This window comes from Talpa occidentalis, unplaced genomic scaffold, assembly GCF_014898055.3.
Source record: "Talpa occidentalis isolate TD23 unplaced genomic scaffold, MPIMG_talOcc4v2.1 talOcc4.16, whole genome shotgun sequence".
Taxonomy (NCBI): domain Eukaryota; kingdom Metazoa; phylum Chordata; class Mammalia; order Eulipotyphla; family Talpidae; genus Talpa; species Talpa occidentalis.
Window position 1 is genome coordinate 55,303,761 of NW_023601653.1, and position 27,459 is coordinate 55,331,219.

At 37.7% G+C, this 27,459-nt stretch overlaps 2 protein-coding genes across 2 annotated transcripts in view; one reads left to right on the forward strand and one right to left on the reverse strand.

Moving 5' to 3' along the window:
* Positions 1-9,669: 9,669 nt before the first annotated feature.
* The window catches only part of SLCO1A2 (solute carrier organic anion transporter family member 1A2), a 96,311-nt gene continuing 78,521 nt past the window's right edge, over positions 9,670-27,459 (forward strand). The window contains exon 1 of the mRNA XM_054696403.1: positions 9,670-9,692. The gene's annotated coding sequence lies outside the window, so the exon portion shown is untranslated. The remainder of the gene's footprint in view (positions 9,693-27,459) is intronic.
* On the reverse strand, positions 17,706-25,386 carry IAPP (islet amyloid polypeptide). The gene is made up of 3 exons (XM_037513198.2): positions 25,267-25,386; positions 21,125-21,316; positions 17,706-17,812 (listed from the first exon to the last, which is right to left on the reverse strand). The coding sequence occupies exons 1-2, from the start codon at positions 25,344-25,346 to the stop codon at positions 21,127-21,129; spliced, it is 270 nt and encodes an 89-aa protein (XP_037369095.1). The 5' UTR covers positions 25,347-25,386; the 3' UTR covers positions 17,706-17,812; positions 21,125-21,126.

Below are 27,459 nucleotides of genomic sequence, written 5' to 3' on the forward strand. Positions count from 1 at the left end.
AAAAGCAGGCAATTTCACTGGTCACCACCTCTATGGGCTTCCCATTTTGGGTAGAATACCATCTTACCACCCTGCTGCCAACCAGCTCTGTCCTGAGCTGGCCTCTGTGGCATGCCCAGCTTCATCTTGTCCTCCATTCCCTCAGCGAGTGGGGATCTCCCAGCTCCACACCGCCTCCTTGTCAATCTTCAAACACAGTGAGAATGTTTTCTTCCACTCTTGGCCTTTCATTCTGGGGCCTTTGTCTGTAGAGCTTCATATAGTTGCTCCTATTTAGACTGCATTTCATTCAAGCAGTATCTTTTCAGGGGGGTTCCCAGATAAACCCCCCAAACCATATACCCAAGGGCACCCTCCTCCCGTGTATCCATCACTCTCTTTGATCGTCTTCTGGCACATATGCCTCCAGGAAATGTTTCATAAGAGCTTTGGATGACTCTGCCAGGGGCTCGGGAAGTGAGGAAGGGAGGTAGCCTGGGTGCTTCTGGATGTCAGGGATGGATGATGTTTTCTTTTGATAAAATATAGAAACTGCCATATTGTTTTCAGCAGTGTGGTTCTCCAAGTCTTTGAATACTTTAAGAGATCATTCATACAGATTGCAGCAAAAGAAGAAAAAGAACATGCAATTCCTACCAACTTATTTTCATGTTCTTGCTGACCTGTTGTGAGGCAGGGTGGAACAATGCTCTGAGTCTGGACTACCAGGGTTTAAATCCTTTCTCTTCAGTTCCTGAGCTGTGAGATCTGAGGGGATTAAGTGAGCCCATACACCTTTGTCCTTACAACGGCCTGGAGCACTAATAAACATCGGGTAAGTGTTAACTGTCATTATCACCAGAGAAGAAACACAGCCCTGCCTCCTGCCTCTTGGGCTTCTTAAGAGAAATGACATGTTGAAAATTTCATTTCAGCTCTGGATGAAGTGACAGGTGGAAACAGAGTTTCTCCCCAGTCCTGCTTTTGAAACATTTCCCATATTTTGTCCACAGAGCTTCAGGATGGACAGACCTGTCATGCACATTCTTCTCTAGCTACTTCAACCATAGAGAACTATAAAGACACCCTCAGACACTGAAGAGCAATACAAGTACTAACTGAGGATAACTAAATATCATCTTGGGTCAAAATAATGTTCTAGACTTGGGGGGAGGGGGTGTGGTATGGGGAGGGTGGGAAAGCAATGGCAAAAAAAAAATGTTCTAGCTGATTTGGCATAATATACACACAGAGTGCTTAAAATATATTTATGAAATAGATCTGGAGAAAAGATTCCCTCTTAATGTTATTATCCTGACTTGTTTATTTTCTTCCTTTAATCAGAATAAACAAACAACGAAGCAATAGAGATCTAGGCTGCGAAGCTTGTTATCATCTCCCTAGGATTGAGAAGAGTTTTTGCCATAGAATAAGCATGCAACAAATAACTGTTGAATGAGAGACCAAGAAACTCAGCAATTTTATGAAGCTGGTTATATTGGTGTGCACTAAAAGTAGAAGCAACGAAGATATATTGTACAGATTAGAACGCTGAGGCAAATGAATTTGCCCACGCTCACAATCAGCCATTGCTGGAACTGGGTTGAGCAGTGGTTTTGAGCATTCTATAGTAATCTTCTATCATTTCTTTCTTTAAAATATCAACACTTGCCAGTTCACCCCAAATTCCACGTGGATATTTCAGTACCCAATTCAATCTCTGATCTTTCTCTCATCTAAACAACCTAGCAAGCCACTAGCGAAGTAATTGACAAAAGCATTGTTTCGTTCACTGGGCCTTCTGTTCATGTTGGTGAACTTCAGCCTAAAGAAGTGAATATTCTGATCTACAGCAACTCCATGCTTTCAAGATTATTCCTATTTTGGCGTCACCTTTTCTTAGGTGATCCAGGTACACAGAAAATTGAACTCAGGCTCCAATAGATAAACATTCTTAAGTGAGGAAACCAGCAAGTGATTCTCTGATTTCCAAGATTTGCTAAAGACTTCTTAAACACGAGGGAAAAAGACTTGAGCGAATGGAAGCTTAGCAAGTCAAGTAACATTAACTTGTTATCTGAATTTCTGGGTTCCTTATTGAAATAACTTATAGAGCAATATAAGGGTTAACTGTTAAAGAAAATAACAACAGCGAGGAGGAGCTTCTGGTTCCAAGTGACTAATCTCTATAACCTGTTTTATGCAACCCACAGAGTCCAAGAAATTTTATCAAAGGATTAAAACTTATGTAAACAAAGATCCTTTTATTTACCACTTTGATTCTCTGGAGAGCAGGAAGGTCTAGATCCCCCGTGCAGGGAGCCTTATGCATATTCCTTACTCAACATGGAATTTTTTAAAACATCTGATGCTCTCACCTTATGGAAGCTGCAGTGAATGGAGAGGATTGGTGAATGCTAAGGTAAAAAGAGTTCATTTATTTGGCTTGTTGTGGGTGGCACTTCAATCCCTTTAGCTGTGAAAAAATTATAAGGCAGATTAAATACTCAGAAATACAATATGTTATGGATTTTCTAACAACCTTGTCTATAATTTGTTAGTAGTGGCGATAATTTTATGAATGCAGGTTTGTGTGATAGTAATAATATGGTGTGTTCACAAACATGCACACATAAACATATGGTTGTGAACTTTGATTTTCCTTCAAATATGTAGTTACAAGTGGATTGGAGTCCTTGAAATAACCGATTTGGGGTGACGTTTGCTTACTACTTTGTCCGCAGTTTAAAAGGTCCCTCCTGATTTATTTAGTCCCTCCAAATCTATCCTTTAAGTTCTATTCAAGTCCCATGTTCTTCATGGCCCTCTTTCTCCCCTGAAATGCTGGAATATTTGTTGTCTATACTTACACACACACACACACACACACACACACACAATTCATTGGAGTTTTCTTTCACAATTCAAATATGGAAAAGTTACTTTTAAAAAATCTAAATAACATGAAAGTGTAAAAAGAAAGTCAATTTGGTGCATATCTTTTTACATTTCTCTCTATGCTCATGTAAAATATATATATAGGCATTTGCAATTCTATGTATTTATATATTAGATATTACATATATGTATGCTGCTCTTTTATTTGCAAGAGTAGGATATCATTTTATATATACATTCTTTCACTACTGTATTCATTTAACCATGTACTAGGCTACAAAGTCAGCACTAAATCATTCTGGCCCACATATCTTTAGAAAGAACTATATCCATTTCTAGGGTATATTACAAAGTGAAATTGCAGAAATAATGTGTACTGCAGCCCACAAAATCACCATTTCTCTTCCCCATTCCATTGAATGGTATATAAATCTTTTAAAGAGTATGGTTCTCTAAGGTTTTGAGTACTCTAGTTGACATTATATGAAAAAAAATGAGTATTATGCTATCTTGAATTGTATTTCCTTGGCGACTTGTGAGACATAGCATCTTTTATAGAAAGTTTTCCAATTTTTTTTGTCTATTTGCATTTCCTCTTTTACAAACTCTAGTTCATACCCATTATTTTTCTTATCAATATTTAGGATTCTTTTACACTAGAGATATAAACTCTTTCTCTTATATTTATCTCACACTCTCCATATCTTTTTTAAAATCTTATTTATAGTCCTTTTGCTTTTATACAATTTGAATTATCATAAAATCAACTTGGACACTTTTTCATTATAGTATCCTGTTTGTTGGAAGAAATTTTTCTCCTTCCAACATTTTCCTGTTTTTTTCAGGTAGCTTTAATTTTTATAACATAACCTTTAATCCATTGTTATTTTTATTTTTGAACATGACATTAGGCAGGGCTAATACTGTTTTCCTGCCAAATAGAGATCTAGTTATGCTATCAAGAACATTTATTAAATACACTGCATTTTGGGGGGAACTATTATTTATCAGGTATTTATCATCTATTACATTTTCATTCACAGGATTTAGGGAGGAACACAGTCTTATATTAGTGGGTTATTTGTGTTTTTGTCATGCTTTGCTGTTTTGATTAGATTAGGGTCATAGAAAGTTTTAGTCCCTCCTCTGGCAGCTGCCTACCATTTTTTCTCAATATTTTTTAGTAAATCTTATACATTTATTCTCCTTACAAATTTAAAAATCATTCTAAAGGAAAACACAGCACAGTATTCCTCAGTGAAATGACATAGATCATGGTAACTCAACACTGCATTTATTTATTCATTTATTATTATATATGTTTCTCTATTTTATTTTATTTTAATCAATTTTTAAACAATATTTGTTTCCCCCTCACCCCCTCAGGTGTAGTCCCCATAGAGTTTCCTTCACCAACGCACCCGTGCACCATCACCTCAGTCCCCTGTGCTCCTCCCTCCCTCCCTCTGATCCCTCTCCCTCCTCCTCCCCTGCAGCATGTCTCTGATTTATAATTGTCCGTTTTTGCTTTGTTGTGTTTTGTACTGTTATTATTTTTTTTACACTGATGTCTTATTTGATTTCCCTATATTCCTGCTATAAGTGAAACCATCCGATATTTTTTTTTTTTTCCTTCTGGCTTCTTTCACTGAGTGCAATTCCTTTTAGTTCCAACCATGTTGCTGCAAATGGCATGAGTTTATCAGTTTATCTTTTTGATTGCTGAATAATATTCCATAATGTATATATATGCCACATCTTCTTGATCCAGTCATCTATTTTTGGGCATTTGGGTTGTTTCCAGGTTATACCTATTGTAAATAGTGCTGCCATAAACATAAGTGTACAGGTGGTCATTTGAATCAATGTTTTTGTGTTCTTTGGGTAGATCCCTAGTAGTGGAATTGCTGGGTCCTATGGTAGCTCCATTTTTAGTAGACTGAGGAACCTCCACACAGCTTTCCATAGTGGTTGGACCAGTTTACACTTCCACCAGCAATGTAGGAGAGTTCCTTTTTCACCACATCCTTGCCAACATTTGTTGTTGCTTGTTTATTTAATATGTGCCATTCTTACTGGTATAAGGTGGTTATCTCAATGTGGTTTTGATTTGCATTTCCCTGATTATCAGGGATATTGAACATTTTTCACATGCCTGTTGGCCATTTGCATTTCCTCTTTGGAGAAATGTCTTTTAAGTTCTTCTGCCCATTTCTTGACTGGATTGTTCATTTTGTTTTTGTTGAGTCGTGTGAGTTCTTTGTATATCTTTGTGATCAGTCCCTTATCAGTTGACTGGATCAACACTAGCATTCATGTAGGAAAGAGAAAAGATTTTATGTTTTCTTGTGGAGTAAGCCTCATCAATTTTTTTCTTAAATTTTTTCATTATGTCCTTCAATATAAAATAGTGCAGTCTTCTTCACAGAGCTTCTACATCATTTTGTTCAGGTTTTCCCAAGGCAGTCTTAGTTTGTCATTTTAAATAGGATTTTATATATATTTTAACTTAATTCAGGTGGCACTGCCAGTATAAAGAAAAGCCTTCAGTTTTGTATATTCTTCATGTATCATGCCTTAGATTAATTATAACATTTTAGTAATATTTTTGTGTCTTACAGTTATTAATAATTATCTGCAGTTAAAGAAAACATTTTAAATTTATCGCATTTATGTTTTTCATTTTCTTGTCTTTTAGTATCATTTTGCATAATCAAAAATGGTTGAATCATGATCATAAGCAGGCAGACTTTTATTCTTCTTAATTTTACTTAGTTATTTCATAGCACATTATAGAGCTAAGTAAAGTACATTGCTAACATCTTCCCACAAGATGGTAAGAAATTGCTAGAACAACATTATGGAAATATCCGCTCTTTCATGTCAATCAGTCTTCTAAGCTACTGAAAATACAGATCTTGGGTGTCCTATCTATGTCCTTTGTTCCATATTTAGAAATGTTTACATATCTGAAGAGGAAAATATTGCGTTATATATATGTCTCTTCCTGGGATAATTCACTATCCCCAGGGACCACATTTTATTTTTTTAAAGATTTATTTATTTATTTATACAAGCACTGGGTACAGTCAGAAGCACGGGAGGGTGAGAGAATTCACCAGAGCCAGAGTGGAGAACAGAACAGGCAGACCAACTAAACACACTGCTGAGGGGAGCAGAGGGTGTAGCGCTGCAGAGGCTGCCTGCAGCTTCACAGCCCAGCGCTCAACCTTGCGCCACCAGGGGAGGCCCCCCCAGGGACCACATTTGAAGCACCTTTCTCTTGGGCACAGAGTCGAATTTGCCCAGGTATCAATACAGGTATTATCACCTGTTCAGGGGCAACTCATTCTAGGTTGTAGCTGTCCCCCTGAAGTAAGGTGGGACAGTCCATATTTCTGTGGCATCACTATGGCAAGTTGATCAGAATGGGAAAGTTACAATAGACACCATCACATAAATGGAACTGTTTCCAAAGATCCTAAGGGTTGCTGTGCTGACTTCTGAAGCCTTGTCTGGTGCATGGGGTCACTCTTCCCCTTGAAATCTCCTACCACCTGCCCTGAGAAGAAGGCTGCCTCTCAGAAACACCACATGTATGCTTCTCTGTGAGGAAGAGATGCTGAGTAGCAGGATCTCTGTATTGTATTTATTGCTACATTGCTACAGCATTTGTTATCTAAGCTGCTTTTACCATCTTTTTTTTTTAAATATTGATTTATTTATTTTATACAAGAACCAGGGTACAGGCCAGATGCGAGGGACGGTGAGAGGATTCACCAGAGACAGAGCGGGGAACAGAACAGGCAGACTGACTGAAATACACTGCTGAGGGGAGCAGTGGGCGAGACAGGGGAGGTCTGCTGTACCGTGTGGGACCCTCGCTGGCCAGCCGGCCAGGATCAAACCGGTGCTGCAGAGGCTGCAGAGAGCTTCACAGCATGGCACTCAACCACCTATGCCAACAGGGGAGGCCCTGATTTTACCATCTTATAGATGAAGGCACAAGGAAATATTATTTACTTGAAGATGTAGTTGAATAAGGAAATTTTATTGTGGTAACGTCATGCCATTGTTAAACTCCTTATAGTTATATGTCAACAATCAAGCAGTGGTCTAGCATCATAAGTTACTACCAATTGGCTTTCCTTCAAGTTCATTGAAAGCAAAGGAAATTCTTACAGGAGGATCTGCTACTGAGTCATTGGAATCATTCACTTTCTCAATTTCTGAGAAAAATTCCAAGTGATTTTACTGAGACTTATAAAAGAATTTCCCAGTTATACCTGTTTCTCTTTCATTTAAAAGTGGCTTGCATTTACAACTCCACTTAGGGCCAATGAAACCTCAATGTGAAAGAACTAATGAAGCTACACTGAGATGAAACTGGCTCAAAAAACATACACATTAAGTTGGCCACTATTTCTGAATTTTTTTTACTCATAGGCTAGGAAGAGACATATTTTTCTTTGTCAAATTTTAATTTTCTTTCTTTTCTTATTTATTTATTTTATTTATTTTTGCATATAACTGGGGTATAGGCTGTGGGTCTGCTAGAATTAAAGGGCTGCTTAAGCCACCATTTTGGTTATGCAGTTCAGCCTTATCAGTACAAACTACATTTGGCCCAGCCAATCAATTAACTATTGGCCCTGCAGAGGTGCTTCTTAAATTAAACAAGATCAGGGTGCTTAATTTCCTGGGACAATGAGTATACATCATAAGGCATGACCAGGAATGCCTGGGAGCCACTGACTGATATATAACTTTGCATCCAGACAGACATCAGCAGAATCATCAGAAATCTAATTCAGATTCGCAGACTCCTCTCCCCATAAAGTCAAGATAACCTAAACATGCATTACTTCCTCCTAACTTTTTTCTCTCTGGCCTCCTGCCCTGAGTAATTGACTCTGTAAAATCACTCACTCAATAAAAAGGCCAGCTTCTGCCTTCTTAGCAGCATCCTGTCAGAAACAGGTTGCTCCATGACTTCCGTGTCTGTGACAATGTGGTGTTACCTGACACAACAGTAGGCCAGAGGTGCAGGGGGTTGAGAGGATTCACCAAAGACAGAGTGGGGAGCAGAACAGGCAGATCTACTCAGATACATTGCTGAGGGGAGCAGCAGGTGAGGCAGGAGAGGTCTGCTGTGCCATGTGGGTCAGCTCCTGGCTGGGGATGGAACTCAGGCCTTAATGGTGATAGTGCAGAGATCTAACACCTAGGCCACCTGGGAGTCCTCCAAAGTTTAATTTTCTAAGCTCTAAGAAGTTTCAAGAATCTTGACAGATGGACAGAGAAATGGATATTTGAAAAATATACATCAAATTGATCAGAAAGTGCAATTTCATTATTGAAGATGCAGGTGTTTCTAATGGTAAAATGGCTAGAATGAAAGAGTGTGTTATCCTCTTGAACAGGAATAATCTGATCCTACTAAGGGAAAGGGGTTTCCTAAGGTTTAGGGCATCATTAGCTAGATTTCTCTTTGGGAATGTGTTGCCCTTCACTTGTATGTAAGTACAATAGATGTCTTGATGTGAAGAGAGAACAAATATATCCTTTCTGAAAATCAAGTGTGAAAGCAGAGGGCGTTAGGACTACTAGTGAGTAGGAGCTGTAGTGAGGCCTGTTCCCCTGGGCATCTGCGTCTGGGAGTGAGCTCTTTCCTAAACAGGGAAATGGAATGTGCCACAGCGAGATTCAGGATAGGAGAGCAAACCTTTTGTTTTGTCCTGTGAGAAAAGGAGATTGTGCAGGTGGGAATGGAGAACTAGCTCAAAGCCATCACTGAAAATGGGGAACAATTTTAGGTAGATTAGTTTACCAGAGTCTAAATAGAAACTGAAGAATTGGAAAGGGATGGTCTCAATACCACTCACGCCAGGCAGCTTGGGAAGGTGTGCATGTTTTCTAAGTATTGTTTTCCTGATGTGTGGGACAGGGCTCCAGTACCTGCCAGGACACAGCTAAAGTGGGTTTTATGGAAACTCTGAGCTGACCACTAATGGTCAGCGTGTCTAACAGGTTGAGAAGCAGACAAATGATCTGGAGATTAGAGGAGGGCTTCTATGGAAAGAGCTGCTCCTGTGTCTCACTCCTACTCCCATGAAGGCAGGGTGGGGCAGTCTCTCTCCTGACCTCAATTCCAGTAAACGCTTTAAGAAAGTCACTAACGGTATTTCATATTTGTCCTCTGCACTTGCAGACACAACGCATGGATGGGTGTTGACTCATGCTTGGGATGTATGCAAGATAAAAGGTCGGAGGGTGGACCCACTTGCCAGGAGGTGGGAAGAAAAGAGTGTTATCTTTATAAAGGTTCTTGCTCCAGACAGTTTGGGGCTGACTTGATTAGATTCCATGGAGCGTTGGTGAGACCACAGCAGAAAGGCTTGAAGCATGGCTTGCATATCTGAATTTGGAGGAGAAATGGTGTGTGGTTAGTTAGAGAAGCATTCACCCTGCCAAGACGCTGCAGGTAAGAGATCACCAATGAAGTGGGGAGGGTGTCTCCAAAGACCCACAAAAGTGGCCACAAGAGAAGGTCAGGGTAAATATTTGTCCTGGTCCAGGAGGCAAGGCTGACATTCCATGCTTCATTAACTCCTCTCCTTCAAATCTCAAACGGCAGGAGACAGAGGCAGTCTTGTTCTACCCTGGGGGAGGAAATGGGTGTGTGAATGTGGGGGAGGACGGAAGAAGCTGGGATAGAAAACAGAAAAGTCCTCTCTGGGACTTTCTTTCCCAACTAGAGGTGTCGGGTATGTTGCTCTGGAAGGAAAGAAGCTGGAATTGAAAGGAAGTGCGAGGTAAACTTGTTCTACCCACCTTCTACTGAGCCTGTTGGGGGGACTATAAGTGATCACAGGGCTTTGCATTTTCCTCTTTCACAGGTCAACAGAAAGTAGCGTGACCAGGCTAAGATTTCCTTGTGAGTGAGGGAAAGAACTGATTTCATGAAATGAATTTGACAGGCAGCAGAGGGAGGAGGGTAATGCTATTTTCTGAAATCATCCTATAAATCCCATTTGTTCAAGGTGCAATCCCTTTCCAATGTAAATATTGCTTGGGAGCAAAAGGGGGGATTATTTCATTTTTAAAGAGTTATTTAATAACATCCCCATCAGGAATGACACCAGTGTTGTAATTTTACCTTCCCACAACCCTCCCTTCACTTGGGGATACTGTTGCTTGTTTTTCTACTTACACACGACTATTTTGCCATTTAACCCAGAGATAGTTAGTTATGTGGATCCTGGGAGTGCAGTTAGCTTAGAAGCGTGACACCCTTTCCGCAGAATGGGCATTGATAAGGATCATCAATGTTACTTCTGTCTCAAATTTGGGCCACTTTTTTTTTTTTTTTAAAGATTTGTTTATTTATTTATTTATGCAAGCACTGGGTAGAGTCAGAAGCGTGGGAGGGTGAGAGAATTCACCAGAGCCAGAGCGAGGAGCAGAACAGGCAGAAGGACCAAAGTACACTGCTGAGGGGAGCAGCGGGCGGCAGGAGAGGTCTGCGCGCCATGTGGGACCCTCCTCCGGTGGCCGGGGAGCAGCGGGGGATCGAACCGGCGCTGCAGAGGCTGCGGGCAGCTTCGCAACCCAGAGCTCAACCGCTGCGCCACAGGGGAGGCCCTTGGGCCACTTTTTAAAGAAGTTTTTTTTTTTTTTAAGTAGACATCATTTATATAGCATTTGTGATCTCCAAAAATAGCCATTTATTTCATATAAGACAGGGAATAAATAGAATTACACATTCCATATTGGAAAGGAGGACAGACAGCAGCTGTCTTGGGAATTACTTAATTTCCATTAAGTAATGAGAGGCTGGGACTCAGGCTTGGGACCCTCCAGTGAATGTGTCTATCAAGAGTTGCATCAGGAACTCCTAAAGAAGGGAGCACACCGCCTTCCACCTGTTCGACAGGCACTTGACATATTTTCCTCATTTTTTCGTACAAGGCAGGTGATGTGTAATCTTTTTAGAATCCAGCAAGAGAAGATTTAGACATTTCCTATTAAAGTGCACTTTAGAAAGTCTGACACAGTCACCCTGGTTGGCCCCTTGGCTGTTCCTGCAGCTCCAGAGATTCTTAGGTCACATTCAGATGTGGACGCAGCAGCTACTGTGTTTCCAGCGTCACCAAGAACCTACGTAAATGCTGGTCAAGCAGCAAAGGACCAGAGAGGGAGGCTGGCTGGAGATTTAGCTTGAGGACAAAGGAATAGTATCTTCTTCCACAGCCGCCTGCACTGCATGTTGTGAAACCTGTTATTATTAGAACTACTTGTGTATTGTATTTAAAAATGTTAAAAGCTTTCTCTCACCAGTATATCCTTCTCTTCCCAAGTGTGTGGAATAAATCAAGTGTATGGCACAGCCCGAGGTGCCCGTTTATCTTGTCGTGTGCTTGTAGAAGTCTACAGCCTGACACTGAGAGTTCTTTACCGGATGAATTTTTTTTTTAATGAAACAAACCCTCACAACCCAGGTTGGAATCTGAACAAAGCGAGCCCACATTTCTGTCTTACAAATTAGCAATGTTTTGACAGCAGCCCCGTGCAATTTCATATACTTTTCATCACCTACTTTTTTTTTAGTAGATTTCATCATCTCCTTTTTTTTGAGAATATGATGTGGTGACCCAGTGAAAAACTTTAAATTTTATTTGCATTGTGAAATGGAAAACCTTTTTTTTTTTCCGTTGAAAAAGGGTTAAGGAAAACCCACAGGAGGCACCTGATCTCAAAGAAATCCTGGTTTCTTTTCCGTCCATTTTCTTTCTTTTATCTCTGTGTGGGTGTAATTTCTTTTTTTTTTTTTTTTTGCTTAAAATTTTTTAAAAATATATTTTCTACATCACTGTTCATTTTTAACAATGTTTGCTTCCCCCCACCCCCTCAGGTGTAGTCCCCATAGAATTTCCTTCACCAATGCACTGTGTGGGTGTAATTTCTTTCCTCATTTCTTAGTGACACTTGTGTTATTTGTGCTTTATATACTCCTATTCTTTATGCAGTAAATCTGGGTTTAATCTATGCAACATGGACTCATTGGCAGGACTACCTAATATCTAAATTCAGCACGAACTGCAGTGTCAGAAATAGGCACTCGATGAGTGAACACATTTTTGGTTTTGATATTAATTAAGTCTGTAGTTATGTTCATGAAGAAAATTACTCATTACAAAAAGAGGGGAGCAGGGGTTCGACTGTTCTCAGTTTCTTTCTTCCTGTAGGAACACTGATAATTTGTTCACCTCTTAAGCTGATATTGTCTCTCACCTTTAATAACTCTCACCTGTATCTAGATATTATGGTTACCTGTGTGGGTATTTCTATAAGTCAAATTAAGTTTTAAACATGTAATCCTAGAGGAGGCTAGAATGAGAAGTATGTAGGTGGTAATAATACCTAGACTTTTCTGACATAAAATTTCCAATAGAAATTTATAGGTAAAGGTAACTTTAATGACTGTAACTCTTTTTAAAATGTGTAAACATTGTATGCTGATGTCTTTCTGTATTACAGAGGGAAAAGCAATTTATCTGAGATTATTGGTCACAGTGACCAGGCTTGGTTTAGGAGGAAAAGCAGGGCTTTAGGGCCTCCCCGGTGGCGCAGCGGTTGAGCGCTGGGCTACAAAGCTGCCCGCAGCCTCTGCAGTGCTGGTTAGATCCCCCGCCTCTGGTGGGGGTCCCACATGGCACACAGACCTCTCCTGTGGCACCCGCTGCTCCCCTCAGCAGTGTACTTCATCAGTCTGCTTTTTCTGTTCCCCGCTCTGGCTCTGGTGAGTTCTCTCACCCTCCCGCACTTCTGACAGTATAAATAAATAAATAAATCTTTTTTTTTTTTTTTTTTTTTTTTTTTAAAGAAGAGCTTTATTCATTTTAGGTGATTCAGTTCCTGTGTGCAAAGATACCAAAAGAGCAGTGTGTACCAGAGTCTCAGCACATTATGCCTTAACATAGTTCAGCTTTCAGTACATGATTGTTATTGTGTTTCCAGTGATGGAGCACAAAAAGGTCTTTTCTGTATTTGAAGAGGGTGTAGAGGATAATCGTATGTTTGCAACATTTTACCATTTGCAGATACTAGCATCTCATAAACTCTTGACCTATGAGTTTCTTTCTTATTTTCTACTCAGCAGTCCTAGGATCAAAATTCTCCTTTTATAATTTCCTAATTATCACTGTTGGTGATTTTGCTTTTAAAAGTGTTTTTAACATGTAATTTGTTATCTATATGGTGACATCTCTGGCTACTTCAATTCTCTCCTTGTAGAATTTTAGAATTTCCTCTCACTCTTCTAATCTATTTACAACTCAGATAAGCTGTACCAGATGTGCAATTGCTGTACTGTCTGCTATTTCTTTTTTAGGACTTGTGTGCTGCTTCTTACATCATCATCTAAAGAACAAAAGGAATATTCTCACAGGGAATAGGGTGGGCTTTCAAAACCTACATTTTGTATCATTCAAAATTTGTAATTCTAGATGCAATTCTGTGGCAAGTACTTCTGGCTTGTAGGAGCTGGAGAGGTATCTCATGAAACAAATCCTATTTAGCATGGGGGTAGATTATTTTCATTATCCTATTTCCCTTTGTTCCTTTGAACCTTTCCGCTTTGCTTTTTGCCCACTTTTGTTACCTACCTTGTACTCCCTTCCTCTTTTAAAAAATTCTTCTGGCTTGCTTCAACAAGGAAAAGACCCCTGTAATGCCAACTCATTACCTTGCTCGTGTACACCATGACTATAGCAGCCAGCACTAGCCGAACAGCAAAGATGTGCTGCAGTTTTGCATGCAAGTCCTCACTTAATGTGGTGGACAGGTTCCTGGAAACTGCAACTCTAAGTGAATCAATGAATCAAAAATTAATTTGAACAGAGGCTGATTCATATAAACAAGAATTTCAGTTCCTAAGGCACAGTTCTGTAATATCACAAAAACATCACCTAAGTTCTCAGTAAAGACCCACAGCAGGTCCAATATGAAACAATCATTTGTATCCTTCATCCCTTCCTGTCTTCTTCCCCTCCTTTCTCTATCTCTCCCTTCTTTCCTTCTTTCCTTCGTTTGCTAACTGCTTATTCCAGTTCAGGGTCATGGGTGCCCAAAGGCAGCTCCCATAGCTCGGGGAAAAGCGAGGCCTCACTCTGGACAGGCCGCCCTTCCATCTCAGGGTACATCACACTCACTGCAACTGGGGCAATGGAGACACACCCACAAAACTCGTGTGTACCTCTTTGGGAGGCGAGAGGAAGTGGGTCCTCAGAGAAAACCCATTAGGACAAGGGGAGAAGGTGCAACTCCTCACACACAGTGGTCCCAACCCAAATCCTGGTTGTTTCCTCAGCAACATCATAACAAAATGATGTTCAGTGAAGTGATGTTGTTTGAAAAGCTGCAGCCTTTTATTGCTCATCTTTAACAAATGCTTGCCATGATTACACTTGGTTCACTATGGTAGTAGAAGATGCGATCATTTATCATTGCATCACGCCTTATTAAATTAATGTATTCATTGATATTCCATTATTCATAGACTGCATTTATTCAACCTATATATTGAGCACCTGTTGTGTGCAAGCAGTGAGCCTGAATATCGTGGTGGGGGGGTGGTGCAGAGATGACTCAAATATCCTTGTCCTCAGGTAGTTTACAGGTTAAGTAAGGAATCATCTGTGCACACCTCTGCAGACATGACAACAATTTGAAGTAGAACCTGAACTTCTTCAAGTACTTTCCAAACCCTAGGCACTGAAATGGTATCAAAGACAAAGGGAGTTCAATAAACATCAGTGGAGTGGCTGAATAAATGTTTGAATATACTGATACTAGAAGAGGAATACAATAAAGTCTTTGTAAATTTAGAGAAGAGCTGAAAGGACCGATAGCAGTTTCCTTGAGAAGATGGCATTTGAGCAGAAGGTGAGGGTAGATGCCCAGAGGGTAAAGGGAGGCTACTGCATGGGTGAGTGGAATAGTATGAGGAAGTGTGTGGAGGTGGGGGAAGCTGATGTGTAAAATGGACAGAGGTTAATGTATGGGAGCAGAAGCAATGCAGGTAAAAAATAGAGCCCCAAGTCATAAGGGAAAGACTATTCACTCAGCAGAGAGTTCATTTAACTGTAAAAGGGAATTTTCATAGTTATATAAAGAGCAGTAACAAAGTTTTATAGATAATTCAAGATGAAAATCTCAGTTGGATTAGGGTGCTACCAGGGATGTTTCAGTATTGGAAATATTTAATATGTTCATTACATTTTTCAAACTTTCAGTAGAACTCAAAAAAAAAAAAAAACCCAGTGAAATAAACAAGGCAAAACTCTAATACTGGGTAAAGATTGTTATTCTCAACATCAAACAAGTTCTCCATATTCTGAAAAAACATTTTCGTCCCATTATTCTTTTGCCTGGCCTGTTTGTCCAGTTTCATGACAAAGTGATTTGGCAGGGTCTTACCTAAAATAAACCATAGTGGGGAAGTAGAAGAGAAATATTTGGTTGGACATGATGCAGAGAATTTTCTGGCCTTTGGGTCTAATAAACCTGGTTTCCAATCTTGGTTGACCTTATTAACTGTATGATCTTAGACAAGTCAGCTCATTTTCCTTCTTTTTTTAATTTTTAATATATAAATGTGACTGTTTTCAGAAAGCAAAGAAATCTCCTTGCTTATGTCTATTTTTACAGAATGGAATTTTTGTAAATCATATCTTTTTTTATTCCTTGGTTTCTATCAATAAGTGATGGAATGAGATCTATCCCAGGGTTGTGTGAAGATTTACAGCAAAAAAAAGTGCAGGTAATAGGAATTATTTTTCTTCTAATACTGTCCTGACTTCTTGTGAGTTCTAAGTGTTTGTGATTTCATCTACCTGGCTGTGAAAGGATGATGAGAGATTTTACAAGTCCCTTAGTTTGGGGGAAGCAGTGCAATATCATGACTGAGCGCACACACCACACCAACACTAGGATGGGGGATTTTCTGTCTGGTTTATTGAGGCATCCCATATACTTTGAAGAGTGTCTGGCATATAGTAAGTACACAATAAACATGGAATGAATATTTGGGTTAATATCTTGATTCTGCTATGGACTTGGTTTGGACTTTGTACAGACTTAGGTAGAAGAAGGTAAAGCAACTTATCCACTGTCAAATAGCCTCAGTTTCTTTATCTGTAAAATGGAGGTAATAATAATAAGGGGATATGCTAGCATGATTTATCATTTTTTAAATGAGAGAGCATCTTTCTTCCAATAATTTGAGAAACAGGAATTTTTGCTACTGTAGCACTCCATCAGAACACCCATTTTATGGAATTTACTTAATCCTACTTACTACAGAAATTTAGGATTTTTTTCTTTGAATAATTATATTATGGGATTTAAATAGTTAATTGTGTAATGCTATGTTTAGTGTATTGAGTATGGAATAATTCATTTCCTGGTGGTTCTAGTGACTCATATGAAGAAACACATAATTAATATGTTCTAATATCCTGACAATACATCAATTATATTAGTTACATGACAAAACAACCCTGGGAGAGAATGTTAGGTGTTTGCTTCCTCCACAATCTGTATGATAGGTTTAGATAGCACAACTGATGTCTCCATAAACCTGAAGATGGTGGTGGTAAATGCCAAGTCATTCTAGAAGATGAGTGCTGGTAAGCTCTATGCCAGCACAATATCTAAGAGAGATAATAGAAACTGCTCAAGTACCCTAACTTTTCCCAGAATGTGTAGATAAGCTTAAGCTCCTTGAGCATACACTGAGCAATTTATGGAATGGTGAATGATGAATCTTAGTGTCTGCCCTAGGAAAACCAGCATTATTGAAGGGAAATGTATCAATTGTACAAATCATATAGTAATAATATAATTTTATATATAATACAGTGTTTTTAATACAAATAAGATAGTAGTACTATAATACTCCAATACCATATTACTTTTGAAGCTAAAATTTTGAATCTAAAAGATGTTCTCAAAGTATGATCAAGAGCTCAGTGGGTGGAGAAATATTCAATGATCAAAAACTCTGATAAAAGGCTTTTTTTTTTTTTTTTTTTGCCTTAAACACAGAAATGTTTCTTTTGACAAGCCAGGAAGATCAGGATTGGGTGTCAGCCAGTTGGGTTTCTGGGAAGATCTCTCTTTGGGGATTGTAGATAGCCACCTTGAGAAAAGACTCTTGATGACAAATTTTGAAAGGCTTAGAGGCTCTAGAGAAGAGAAAGAAGGTAGAAAATAAGAGAAACTATAGAAACTATCATAATATCAGTTAAACAGAAACAACTGAAACAACCAAGGAGTTTGTCAGAGTGTAAGCAGATGAAGTGAAATAGTATGAGATCAATTCAAAGAGAGGAGGGAGTTGACTTACAGAGGGCTTGCGGATCAGACTAAAGACACTGATGTGTTTAGTAGTGAACACGAAGCATAAAAAACGGATGTGGTAAAAATGTGCGTTTAGAAACTGATTCTGTATGGGAGGTTGGAGAACAATCAGGAGTGTTGTAGGGGTCCTGGCTACAATAAAATGGTGTTTTGACAATGGGAGCAAAAAAGGAGACATATCATGGAGGTTTTACAAGACATATGTCCTGGCAACTGATTTGGATGTTTGGAGCAAGAATTGTGAGAATTCTGTGATAATTCCAAGATATCAAGGCTGAATCATAGAGGAAGAAAGGTTGCACTACTATTAAATATAATGGTAGCAGCAGGTTTGCTATAGGTAGAATGAAAAGTCTGACCTTGCTTATTGTGTGATGGCAGACTGTAGATACAAGACACAAAGGTTTATTTCTTGGTTACACTCAACATCCAAAACAGACTGGTGGGATCATTCTTCTCCACGAAGTCACTCAGGGACCCAGCATGATGGGGAGCTCCTCAGTGGGATCTGCTGCAGTAGAGGAAAGAGAGAGGCAAAATCTTACACTGACGTTGTTTACTGAATCAGCTTAGAAGTGACATCATTTCTACTAATATTTTATTGTCTAGAATTAGAAATATAGCCCCACTTGAATGTGAAGGGACTGAGGACTATACTTTCTTGTATGCCCAGGAAGGAGAGGCTATTTATGAGTACTAATCCCCTCTATTACAGATGTGCTGAGTGAGATGAACCTTTCCACAGCTGTGGGTAGTGTGTATGTGAAAGGGAGCACAATGAATAGGAAAAAATGAATCCTTTCTCCAACTTTAAATCAAAAGTCCGATCTTGCATTCACCCAAAGGACCTTCGAACTCACAGACTTTTCTAATCTTAACCAAAAAGACATTCTCTAATTTAGGCATAATATTGATAGATACTACTCTTAAGCTTTCAGAGAAGTAAGAGGTTCTTTGCATAGTGTCCTCTCAGAATGTTCAAGAGACTTTCTAGAAGTTTTAAATATGGTTAAATAAATATTTTGTTTTAACTCTGTCACAACACAGAAAATAGAGGAATCATTTGCACTTCTAAATTGTCATTAAAATCTCCTATGTATGAAGTATGTAAGTATTGGAAGTTGGGATAAATTTGTCACCAAACTTAATGTGGTATCTCCAAATATATCACTGAAATTATGCTCATAATTATTTTCATCTAGTGATTATGAGAAACCATGGAAAGTTTTGGGTGAACTTAAAGCATCCCCAACATTAGTAACTCAAGAGCTCTGGTGGCAACATCCAAGGAAGTGGATGTTATTCTCAGGTGTGTTTAAACACAACATCCTCTCTGCACCCCATGGATCAAGGAGTCATGTCAACTTTCAAATCTTGTTATTTTAGAAATATATTTCATAAGACTATACATGCTATGGATATTGATTCCTCTGCACAAAGTTAGTTAGGAATCTTCTGTAAAGGCCTCACTATTCTAGAGGCCACTAAAATCATTTGTGTATGATTCATGGGAGGAGGTAAAAATACTAACATAGCAATTTGGAAGAAGTCAATTTCAACGCTCATCAAGGGTTACACTTTGTATTTTGAGGAGTGCACGACTTCAGTGGAGGAAGAAAATTACATATGGTAGAAATAGCTAGAGAATTAGAAGTGGGGCCTGAAAATGTGACTGAATTTCTGTCGCCTCATGATAAAACTTGAATGGATAAAGAGTTGCTTCTTACATATTAGCAAAAAAAGTGGTTTCTTGAGATGGAATCTATTCCTGGAGAAGTTATGAACTTTGTTGAAGAAACCACAAAGGATTTAAAATATTAGATAATCTTAATTGATAAAGCAATGGCAGAATTTGAGAGAGGATTGACTCCACTTTATAAAGACTTCTACTGATAGTTAAATGATATCAAACAACATTTTTCATGAGGAAAAAGTAAATAGATGTGGCAAACTTCACTGTTGTCTAATTTTAAGAAATCACTATGGTCACCCCATAAGTCAGCAGCCATTGTTCTTCAATAAGCAGCCGTCAAAGCCAAGGCAAAAACCTCCATCGGCAAAAAGATTACTAGTTTTTGAAGGCTCAGGTCATGGTTAGCATTTATTAGCAATAAAGTATTTTTTAATAAGGTATGTTAATTTTTTTAGGCAATGTTATTGTACAGTTAATAACTATGGTATATACACAAGTATATACCATATATATACACACAAGTTTTATTTGCTTTGGGTACCAGCAATCATGTGACTCACTTTATTGCAGTATTTGCTTTATTGGGGTGGTCTGGATCTGAACCCAGAATATGTCTGATATGTGCCTGTTTACATAATTCTTATTTCATTCTTGGTAATTGAATGTTACTATGTACAAAATCCTTAATTATCATATACACTCATTGAAATTTCATTAACTTTTGAAAGTTAGACTGGAGAGTTGACAGAGATGTGATATGCCATTAAGTTTTATTTATAGTAGACTATTGTGGGAATATTTTAAAATAAGGAAGTTTAAGAGATTGCAGTTTAATTGTACCTTTTCAATTTAAAGTGTTGGACTCAAATCTACTCTAAAAGAAAGTTGAACATCATAAACAGAAATTTATATACTGATTTCTTTATTTCAATATGCAGTTCATCACAGAAAATCACTCTGTGTGTGTGTGTGTGTGTGTAACCTCTTACCTCTACACAGCTACATAAAAAACCAACTCTATAATTTGGTAATCTCGGGTACATGTCATAGGGGAAATTTTAATGTAAAAACAAGTCAATAAGTTAGATTTTCACCAAGAATTTCACCAAGATTTTCACCAAGAATAAGGTGCTCCTTTTTACTATTTTTTAAAAATACAAGTTGAGAGTCTTTAGAAATGGCATGATGTAGCATGATAGTAGTTTATAGGAGTTAATGTCATTTCCAAACCTTAACTGTAGGTGCCTCACTGTCAGGGAAATCAGACACCCAGTAAGGATTTGACTTCCTGCAAACATTTTATGTCTTGTCTAAGATTGCAGATACCTTCAAAAAATGCACATCACAGAAACAGAAGTTCAACAAAGAAATTACCAGATAGCATATAGTTCCCAAAGTCTGGGGTCTTTTAATCGAAGACATGATTAATGAGAATACAAGTTGTGTTCATAATATCCTGCATAAGAATATGACTATGGTTTGCTGAATGCCACTTCAGTAAAACAAAAAGCATCACACTTAATAAAGCTCACTAGAGATAACACACACAATGTTCACACAACCTCACCACGAACACAAGTTGCTTTTATATTTTTAAATAGCCTCTTAATATCTGGTAATACAACAAAGAACACAGCTTTTAAAAACATTTTGACTGATTCAGGTGCAGGATTTCATTTATGCTTTTAGAAATAGCATTCTGATATATTTCATATATCTAATGCAAAAGCAATTGCTTAATAGTGGTATTAACAACTGCTGGTTTTCTAATGTTCAGAATCATAATTTTTCTCTTTGCTGTATGTAATTCACCAACTTCCTAACTTCTCTTTAGTCCTTTGTTCTCAAACTCAGGCCATCAAAACACAGGAAGTGACTTTTTAAAATGTTTTAAAAATAAAATCTAGGGGAAAGGTATTTCATTTTTAAAGACACTGACTATTTATGATGGGATCACAATTGAATTTAAATTTAAAACAATTCATAATGTGACAATTCATATATTCTAGAACAAGAAGAGCAAGCACAGATTCATGTATTCACTCTAGGCATGAAAAATACATCATTGAGATATTCAGGAACTCACTAGAGTACTTATATGTAAAACAGTAAGCTGAGAGGTATGCTGACCTCTAGAAGGGAAAGTCGGTCAGGGATACTCTGTTTAAAACCTCCGCTGTGTTGTGCTTGCCATACATGTTGGGTCCCACGTTGGTAGGTGAGTGAATGGTACCAAAACTGTTGCTGAAATGAATTAAAAAGTTTGCCAAGCGTTGAGTGGCACATGTGGCCGTGTTGCACTTCTGTTTTTCCATCTGGTGACTGTAACACCAAACAAATATGAAAGGTTAGAGACTTAGGTTAGGGATTAAAGATAGCTATGTGACCCCAAGTAGCTCATATTGGAAAACTAAAGGAACAGTTTTTCAAAAGAGGCTCAATATTTTGGTATGCAAACATGCTGGGTGACTGATTTAGGTATTTTGGACAGATCCAAGACACAGTAGAATCAATTTTTGACTAGAAAATTAGAGTCATAAACCTTCCAGGATAGTCAATGTGGAATTTATCAACATTAATCTTTCTCTGGAAGTTCAGAATATGCTTCTAATAGTAATAATAATAGTGCTTTACATTCTTCTAAGTCTTGCTGATGAATCTATTTTTAAATATACAAAAAAGATGTAGAAGTAAAATTGTATGTAACCTGGATGGTATGGAATGCCATTCATCTCTCTATATACACACATGTATTTATATTCATTTCCCACATCTTCCCAGCAAGAATCAAGCAGTGTTAATTAATTTATGCTAAGTTCCCTGAGATCACTGAATCAGGAGTGTTAAGTGGTCTGAGCAGGAATCAAATTCTTCACCTGGTCAGGCACTGTGACTCTGTATGTGGGAGTTCTATCACTTTCAGCAAAATACACAAATACTACCATCTTCCTGCCACCAACTTCACTGCCATGCTTCAACACTTTTAATGAAAAAGCCAGGTAAAATGTTAAATCAAAAGACTTTCTATGTCAACAGGATTAATATCCACCACATTCTTTCAGTCAGCTGGACAAATTGCATGATAATATTATAAACCAGTCAGAAATGATAACCATGATTTAATAATTCATTTGAACTTTAACTTGTTTCTATTTACAGTTTATACCAAATCTCTATTGGTTGCAATATGCTCTCAAATGATATTGGAAATAGGTACAGAATAATATCATTGCTTCCTTTCAGCTGATTATAAGGAAAGGTAGGGAAATAATAACGGGGAAACTGAAGTGTAGAGGGAAAGCGATACAGATATGTGGCTATGTCCAGAAGCCAGCAGATATTCATAATTTGCGGTAAATGCAATGGATTTTATCTCAGTGTGTTTACTTTGTGTGGAGAGTACTTCATTATCTGCATTTCTGTACAAAGATTGCCTAAGGGAAAATATTGTAAAATCTCAGTGACACTTGTGGATTTTTTCTCTCAGATTTCCTCCCCAATACAGAAAATTTTTCTTACAGCATTAAGGGAAAGGGTACCTGTTGAGTGTAAGGTGTAAGTTTACATTGACAAACCAAATTCAGACAAAGGAAACCCACTTTGGAACTCAATCACAGGCCTTTCAATCTTATTCATGTCACTGGTTGAATCATTTCTCTTTGCATGTGTAATGAACATGGTCAATATGTTTTCTGAAAAATGATTTAATACTTTTAAGGTCTGAAACAGTAATTCATACACGGGACACCACATTCTAAATGATGATAAGCTTTTCCTGAAAAAGCAGTAGGGAGTGGAATTTGACTCAGACACTATAAACTAATAAATTTAAAGTGATAAATGCAATTATGGGTCAAAATAGGGATACTCAAATGGATATATGTCCCAGTGTGTTTGGCAAATGTCTGGCACATTGGGTGAAATATTCTATATGTGAAATGTCTACATGATAATTGGTGTTAAGAGTGTGATAGGCTTTTAAATGATTTTAATGGAAGTTAGAGTTACCTAGTGGGGTCATCATTCTGCTTAAAATAATTTAAGAGCTTGATGTTTGTTGGTTTCATAATTGTGAAACTACACTCCTAAATAACACTTTTTTGTAAGTAGTTTTGTCAGGACATACAAGGACATACAAGTTTCTATCCAAAAACAGTCATTAGTATGGAAACAGAGGGTTGACATGGTTGGTAAAAAGCTTCTCACTCGACTTCGAGGTGCTTTTCCTTGATGACTACCAAGAACTGTGCTGTTGGCTGGCCTGCCTGCCAGCTAGTGACCAACATTAGTTTAAAGCTGTTGACCATTTGCACACTTGGGGGCACAAGAAAATTCTTGACTCTAAGAGTTTAACAGCGATGACTCTAGACAAAGAAGAACTCTTAAATTGCCCCTCTTTAAAAGCATGCCAATTTCAGAGGCTTTGTAAAAAGTTTTCAAATGGGTTCTATCTCCTAACTCTTAACCTGCTATTCAGTTATCTGCTAGGCAGGTGTTTCCAACTGATTCTTGAAAGATAGGTGGGCAAACTTTAAGACTCAGTCATAAATATAAAATAACAGCTGTATTTTTGGTGTGACTTGTAAAGTCAATGATCTCTTTAGTCCCTTCTAGACATGTATAAAAGTTGAAAATATCACAAATGAGATGACTGAAGTTTATGAGAAAAGTGACACTGAATAATAAATCTACTCAGCTTCCTCTTTTTAAAGATGTTTAAAGTTTGAGATATTTTTCACTAAGACTTCTCAGCTTTTTATGAGAATTATAGAATATTACAGAGTGGAACAGATCAGAATGATCAATTTCTCTCTCCCTCACAAGAAAGACCAAACATACTGATTTCAGGAAACTTGTTAAAAAGCAGTTTGAGACATTTTCAAGTGAAACTGATATTTCTAATAATAAGAGATAGTTAGACCAGTGTTAAAATAATTTGATAATAATGTCATATACTATTCTATTTCTGATGAATTCCATAAATACTAATTTATTTTGGGGGTGAAGGTCCAGAGCAAATGTCTATTTTTAATGAAAGAAATAGGTAACTGCTAATTTTCTTGTCGTCATTCAATCTTTCTGTGAGTTTACTAGAAAAAAACTACATGCCAGTTTAAAAGTTATTTTTAGCCACAAAAACCAATTGAAAATTACCCTCAATTCTGAGAACAACCTCTAAACTAGATAAGCCCTGAAATGACAAAGGAAATCTTATGATGATTCTTGCCATTTATTATATGTAGGTGTTTTAAAAATCTTTACATATTGTGAGAGACTTCCTCCTTTACTGAAAACACCCAAAGGAAAAAAGATAAGATACTGATAATGAGAGAGCTATAATATGAACCAAAGCAAATTCTTTTCAAAAGTAAATTTATTTATTTTTTGTTTTTGTTTTTGTCTAAATAGCCATTTCAGTCCCTAAGTATAGGTGTATCAAAACTGATTTAGGCACCAACAAATTCTAATAGTATTCATGACATATGAATGAATTTGGATTTAAGGGTGTTAAATAAAAGGAGAATTCCATTTTAAAGGCTTTCCATTTGAAAGTTGCAATTACTGCTCACATTTTCACTTGACAGATTTTAGATTTACTTAAAATTCTCCCTGAAATGACACTTTCCAAAATAACCCTCCGTAGGAAATCCTGATGTGGAGGGTATCCACTGAAAATGTTTTCAGGTTTTAAATTACAGTTAGAGCAGCTCAGAAGTAATCTCAGCTCAGAAGAATATATTTTATCATGATTGTTTAATTAACACAACAGCTAACAATATAGAAAGGACTCCCCTAAGAGTAAATATGATTTAACTAAATCTTCTAAATTTAACTTCACAAAAATTTTCATTTCCCCCTGATTTTTTTTTTTTCTATTTCAACTTCCAGAAGGATATGTAAAAAGTTTGGGACAGTGCCAGAACCCTCCAAGGAAAAAGATCTCACCTGCCAGAAAAAATATGGCTTCATCAAATTTCTCAAGTCTGAGAATCAGGTTAATGTAGTAGAAATGACTATCTTTTTGGTTTTTCCTGTTTGGTGGTCTGGCTGTGACCCTCTTAAATTCCAACAGCTAATTTTTGACAGTACTGGAACTTTACATTCCTGTCTGCTAGAAGTTTCATGAGAGATATTCTTCAGCCACTGACACTATTCTTAGAAAACACAGAACACAAGGAATAGTTGAACAGCTTAAGGTATTGCTCTTAAGTCAGCAAGTATTTAATTCTAGTTTTCCCTCATTTTACACAGAAAAATTTTAAATTACTAACCTTTCCATGGGCATAGCTTTCAGATGATTTAATGCAATGTAAAGTACAATGAGAATGACCGACAGTTTCAGGATGCACATTGCTTCTCTAATTTCTTGAAAAGAATAATTCAGCACTGAAATGAAGACATTTCTTAGTTCTGATTTAGGGTATTTTAAACTAGAGTCTACTTAAAAATATTTCTTAGAAACATAATCTCCAAGGATCATAATTTTATTGATAGAGTCCCTTAATCCTATTCCAGCAATTTTCAAATATTTTCAAAATGTTCTTTCCTGTTTCCCTCCTCTACTCTTGCCCTATATTATCTCCCTAGCCCTTCTTTAAAATAAGTCATATGTTTAATGCAAATTTTTAACTTCCCTAAATAAATAATACTTTTTCAGAAAAAAGGAAATTCTTTACCTTTTAGTGTTTCAGAGTCAGCAGTATCAGAAAATGCCTGTGACAGCAACAAAACTTCTTGAAAAATACCAAGCTTGCATGCACTGGAGCATTTACTTCTCCACTTGCTACTCAGAAGTCCAGCTCTTATACACCGTTCACACCTTTCCCAGTTCTGACATCAGCCCAGCGAGGCTCTGGCATTCATTTCCATCCCTCTAGATAGAAAGTGCCTGCAGATGGCAGAGGCAGATGGGTCATCATTACATTCACACATAAGCAAATATTAATGAAGCTGGTACAGATTCTCAGTGCAGTTAGTTGTATGTCACACAACAAAGGTTGAACTTGTCATCTTTGGAAAACGCCAGGGTGGATTTTCAAGGATTAAGTAATAGGCTCTCTGAAAGAATTGATAAAAAGAAATGATTAAGTTTATCAACAAGTATGTTTCTATGCAAAGACTGAAGACAGGGATACCAAGATGTTGAGTTTAATTTAAAGGACTCCACTGGCTTAATCCCCAAACATTCAGGAGTAAATGGACATGTAAGAGCAAGGTGTATAAAAAAGGACATTTAAGAGAATCGAAACACATTTTTAATGAGGTGGAGAAGGGAGTATTAAAAGCATAGAAACAGTAATTTTCTTTTCTTTCTTTTTTATTAATTTATTTTCTTACATTGTTGTTGATTTTTGTACCATACTTGATTTCTCCTCTCAGGTGTAGTCCCCATAATTCTCCAACCGCCATGGTACCCGTGAACCATCACCATGGTCCCTTGTGCTCTTCCATCACCTATTTTGACCCCTTTCTGTCTCCCTCCCCTGCTGTATGCATCATATCTATGGTTTACCTGCAAGTTTTGTCTTTTCTCCTGATCCTTTGTTTGGTTTCCATGTATTCCCCCTATAAGTGAGACGATCTGATATTTTTCTTTTTCCTTCTGACTCCTTTTGCTTAGCATCATCCCTTCCAGCTCCATCCATATTACTAAAAATGGCATGAGTTTATCTTTTTTGATCACTGAGTAATATTCTATTGTGTGTATATACCACAGCTTCTTGATCCATTCTTTTTTGGGGCATTTAGGTTGTTTCCACATCTTAGTTATTGTAAATAGTGCTGCAATAAACACAGGAACTTAAAAGAAATAGTAATTTTCTTTTTTTTAAATCTCTCTCTCTTTTTTTATAAAAAGATTTATTTATTTATTTATACAAGTACTGGGTACAGTCAGAAGTGTGGGAGGGTGAGAGAATTCACCAGAGCCAGAGCGGGGAGCAGAGCAGGCAGAAGGACCGAAGTACACTGCTGAGGGGAGCAGTGGGCCGCGGGAGAGGTCTGCGTGCCACGTGGGACCCTCCTCCAGTGGCCGGGGTGCAGCCGGGGATCGAACCAGCGTTGCAGAGGCTGCGAGCAGCTTTGCAACCCAGCGCTCAACTGCTGCGTCATCGGGGAGGCCCGAAACAGTAATTTTCAATCCACAAATTAATTTGTCTGTCTATAGAGAGACATGGTACATAACTACATTACTATGTACTCTAACATGTTTTCACTGACATTTCCTCTTATTATATAGAAAAATCAATGTATTTTCTATTGCAATAACACTGGTTTACAACACTGTATATGATTTAGAGGCTCACATCTTGATGTATGTCACCACACCCACCACCAAAACACCTATAGTTCTTCTGTACCATACACTTTTGGGTCTCCACACTTTGTTTTCACTCCAACCCAAGAAACATCACAATTATTTTGAAGGAACAAATTTGATTTTCTCAAAGTGTTTTTTTCCTTGT

Coding starts and splice junctions, on each gene's coding strand:
- IAPP (XM_037513198.2), bottom strand. CDS start 25,346: ATGTGCATCCTGAAACTGTCGGTCATTCTCATTGTACTTTACATTGCA. Junction 21,317..25,266: donor AAAGCTATGCCCATGGAAAG/GTTAGTAATTTA, acceptor TTGGTGTTACAG/TCACCAGATGGAAAAACAGA.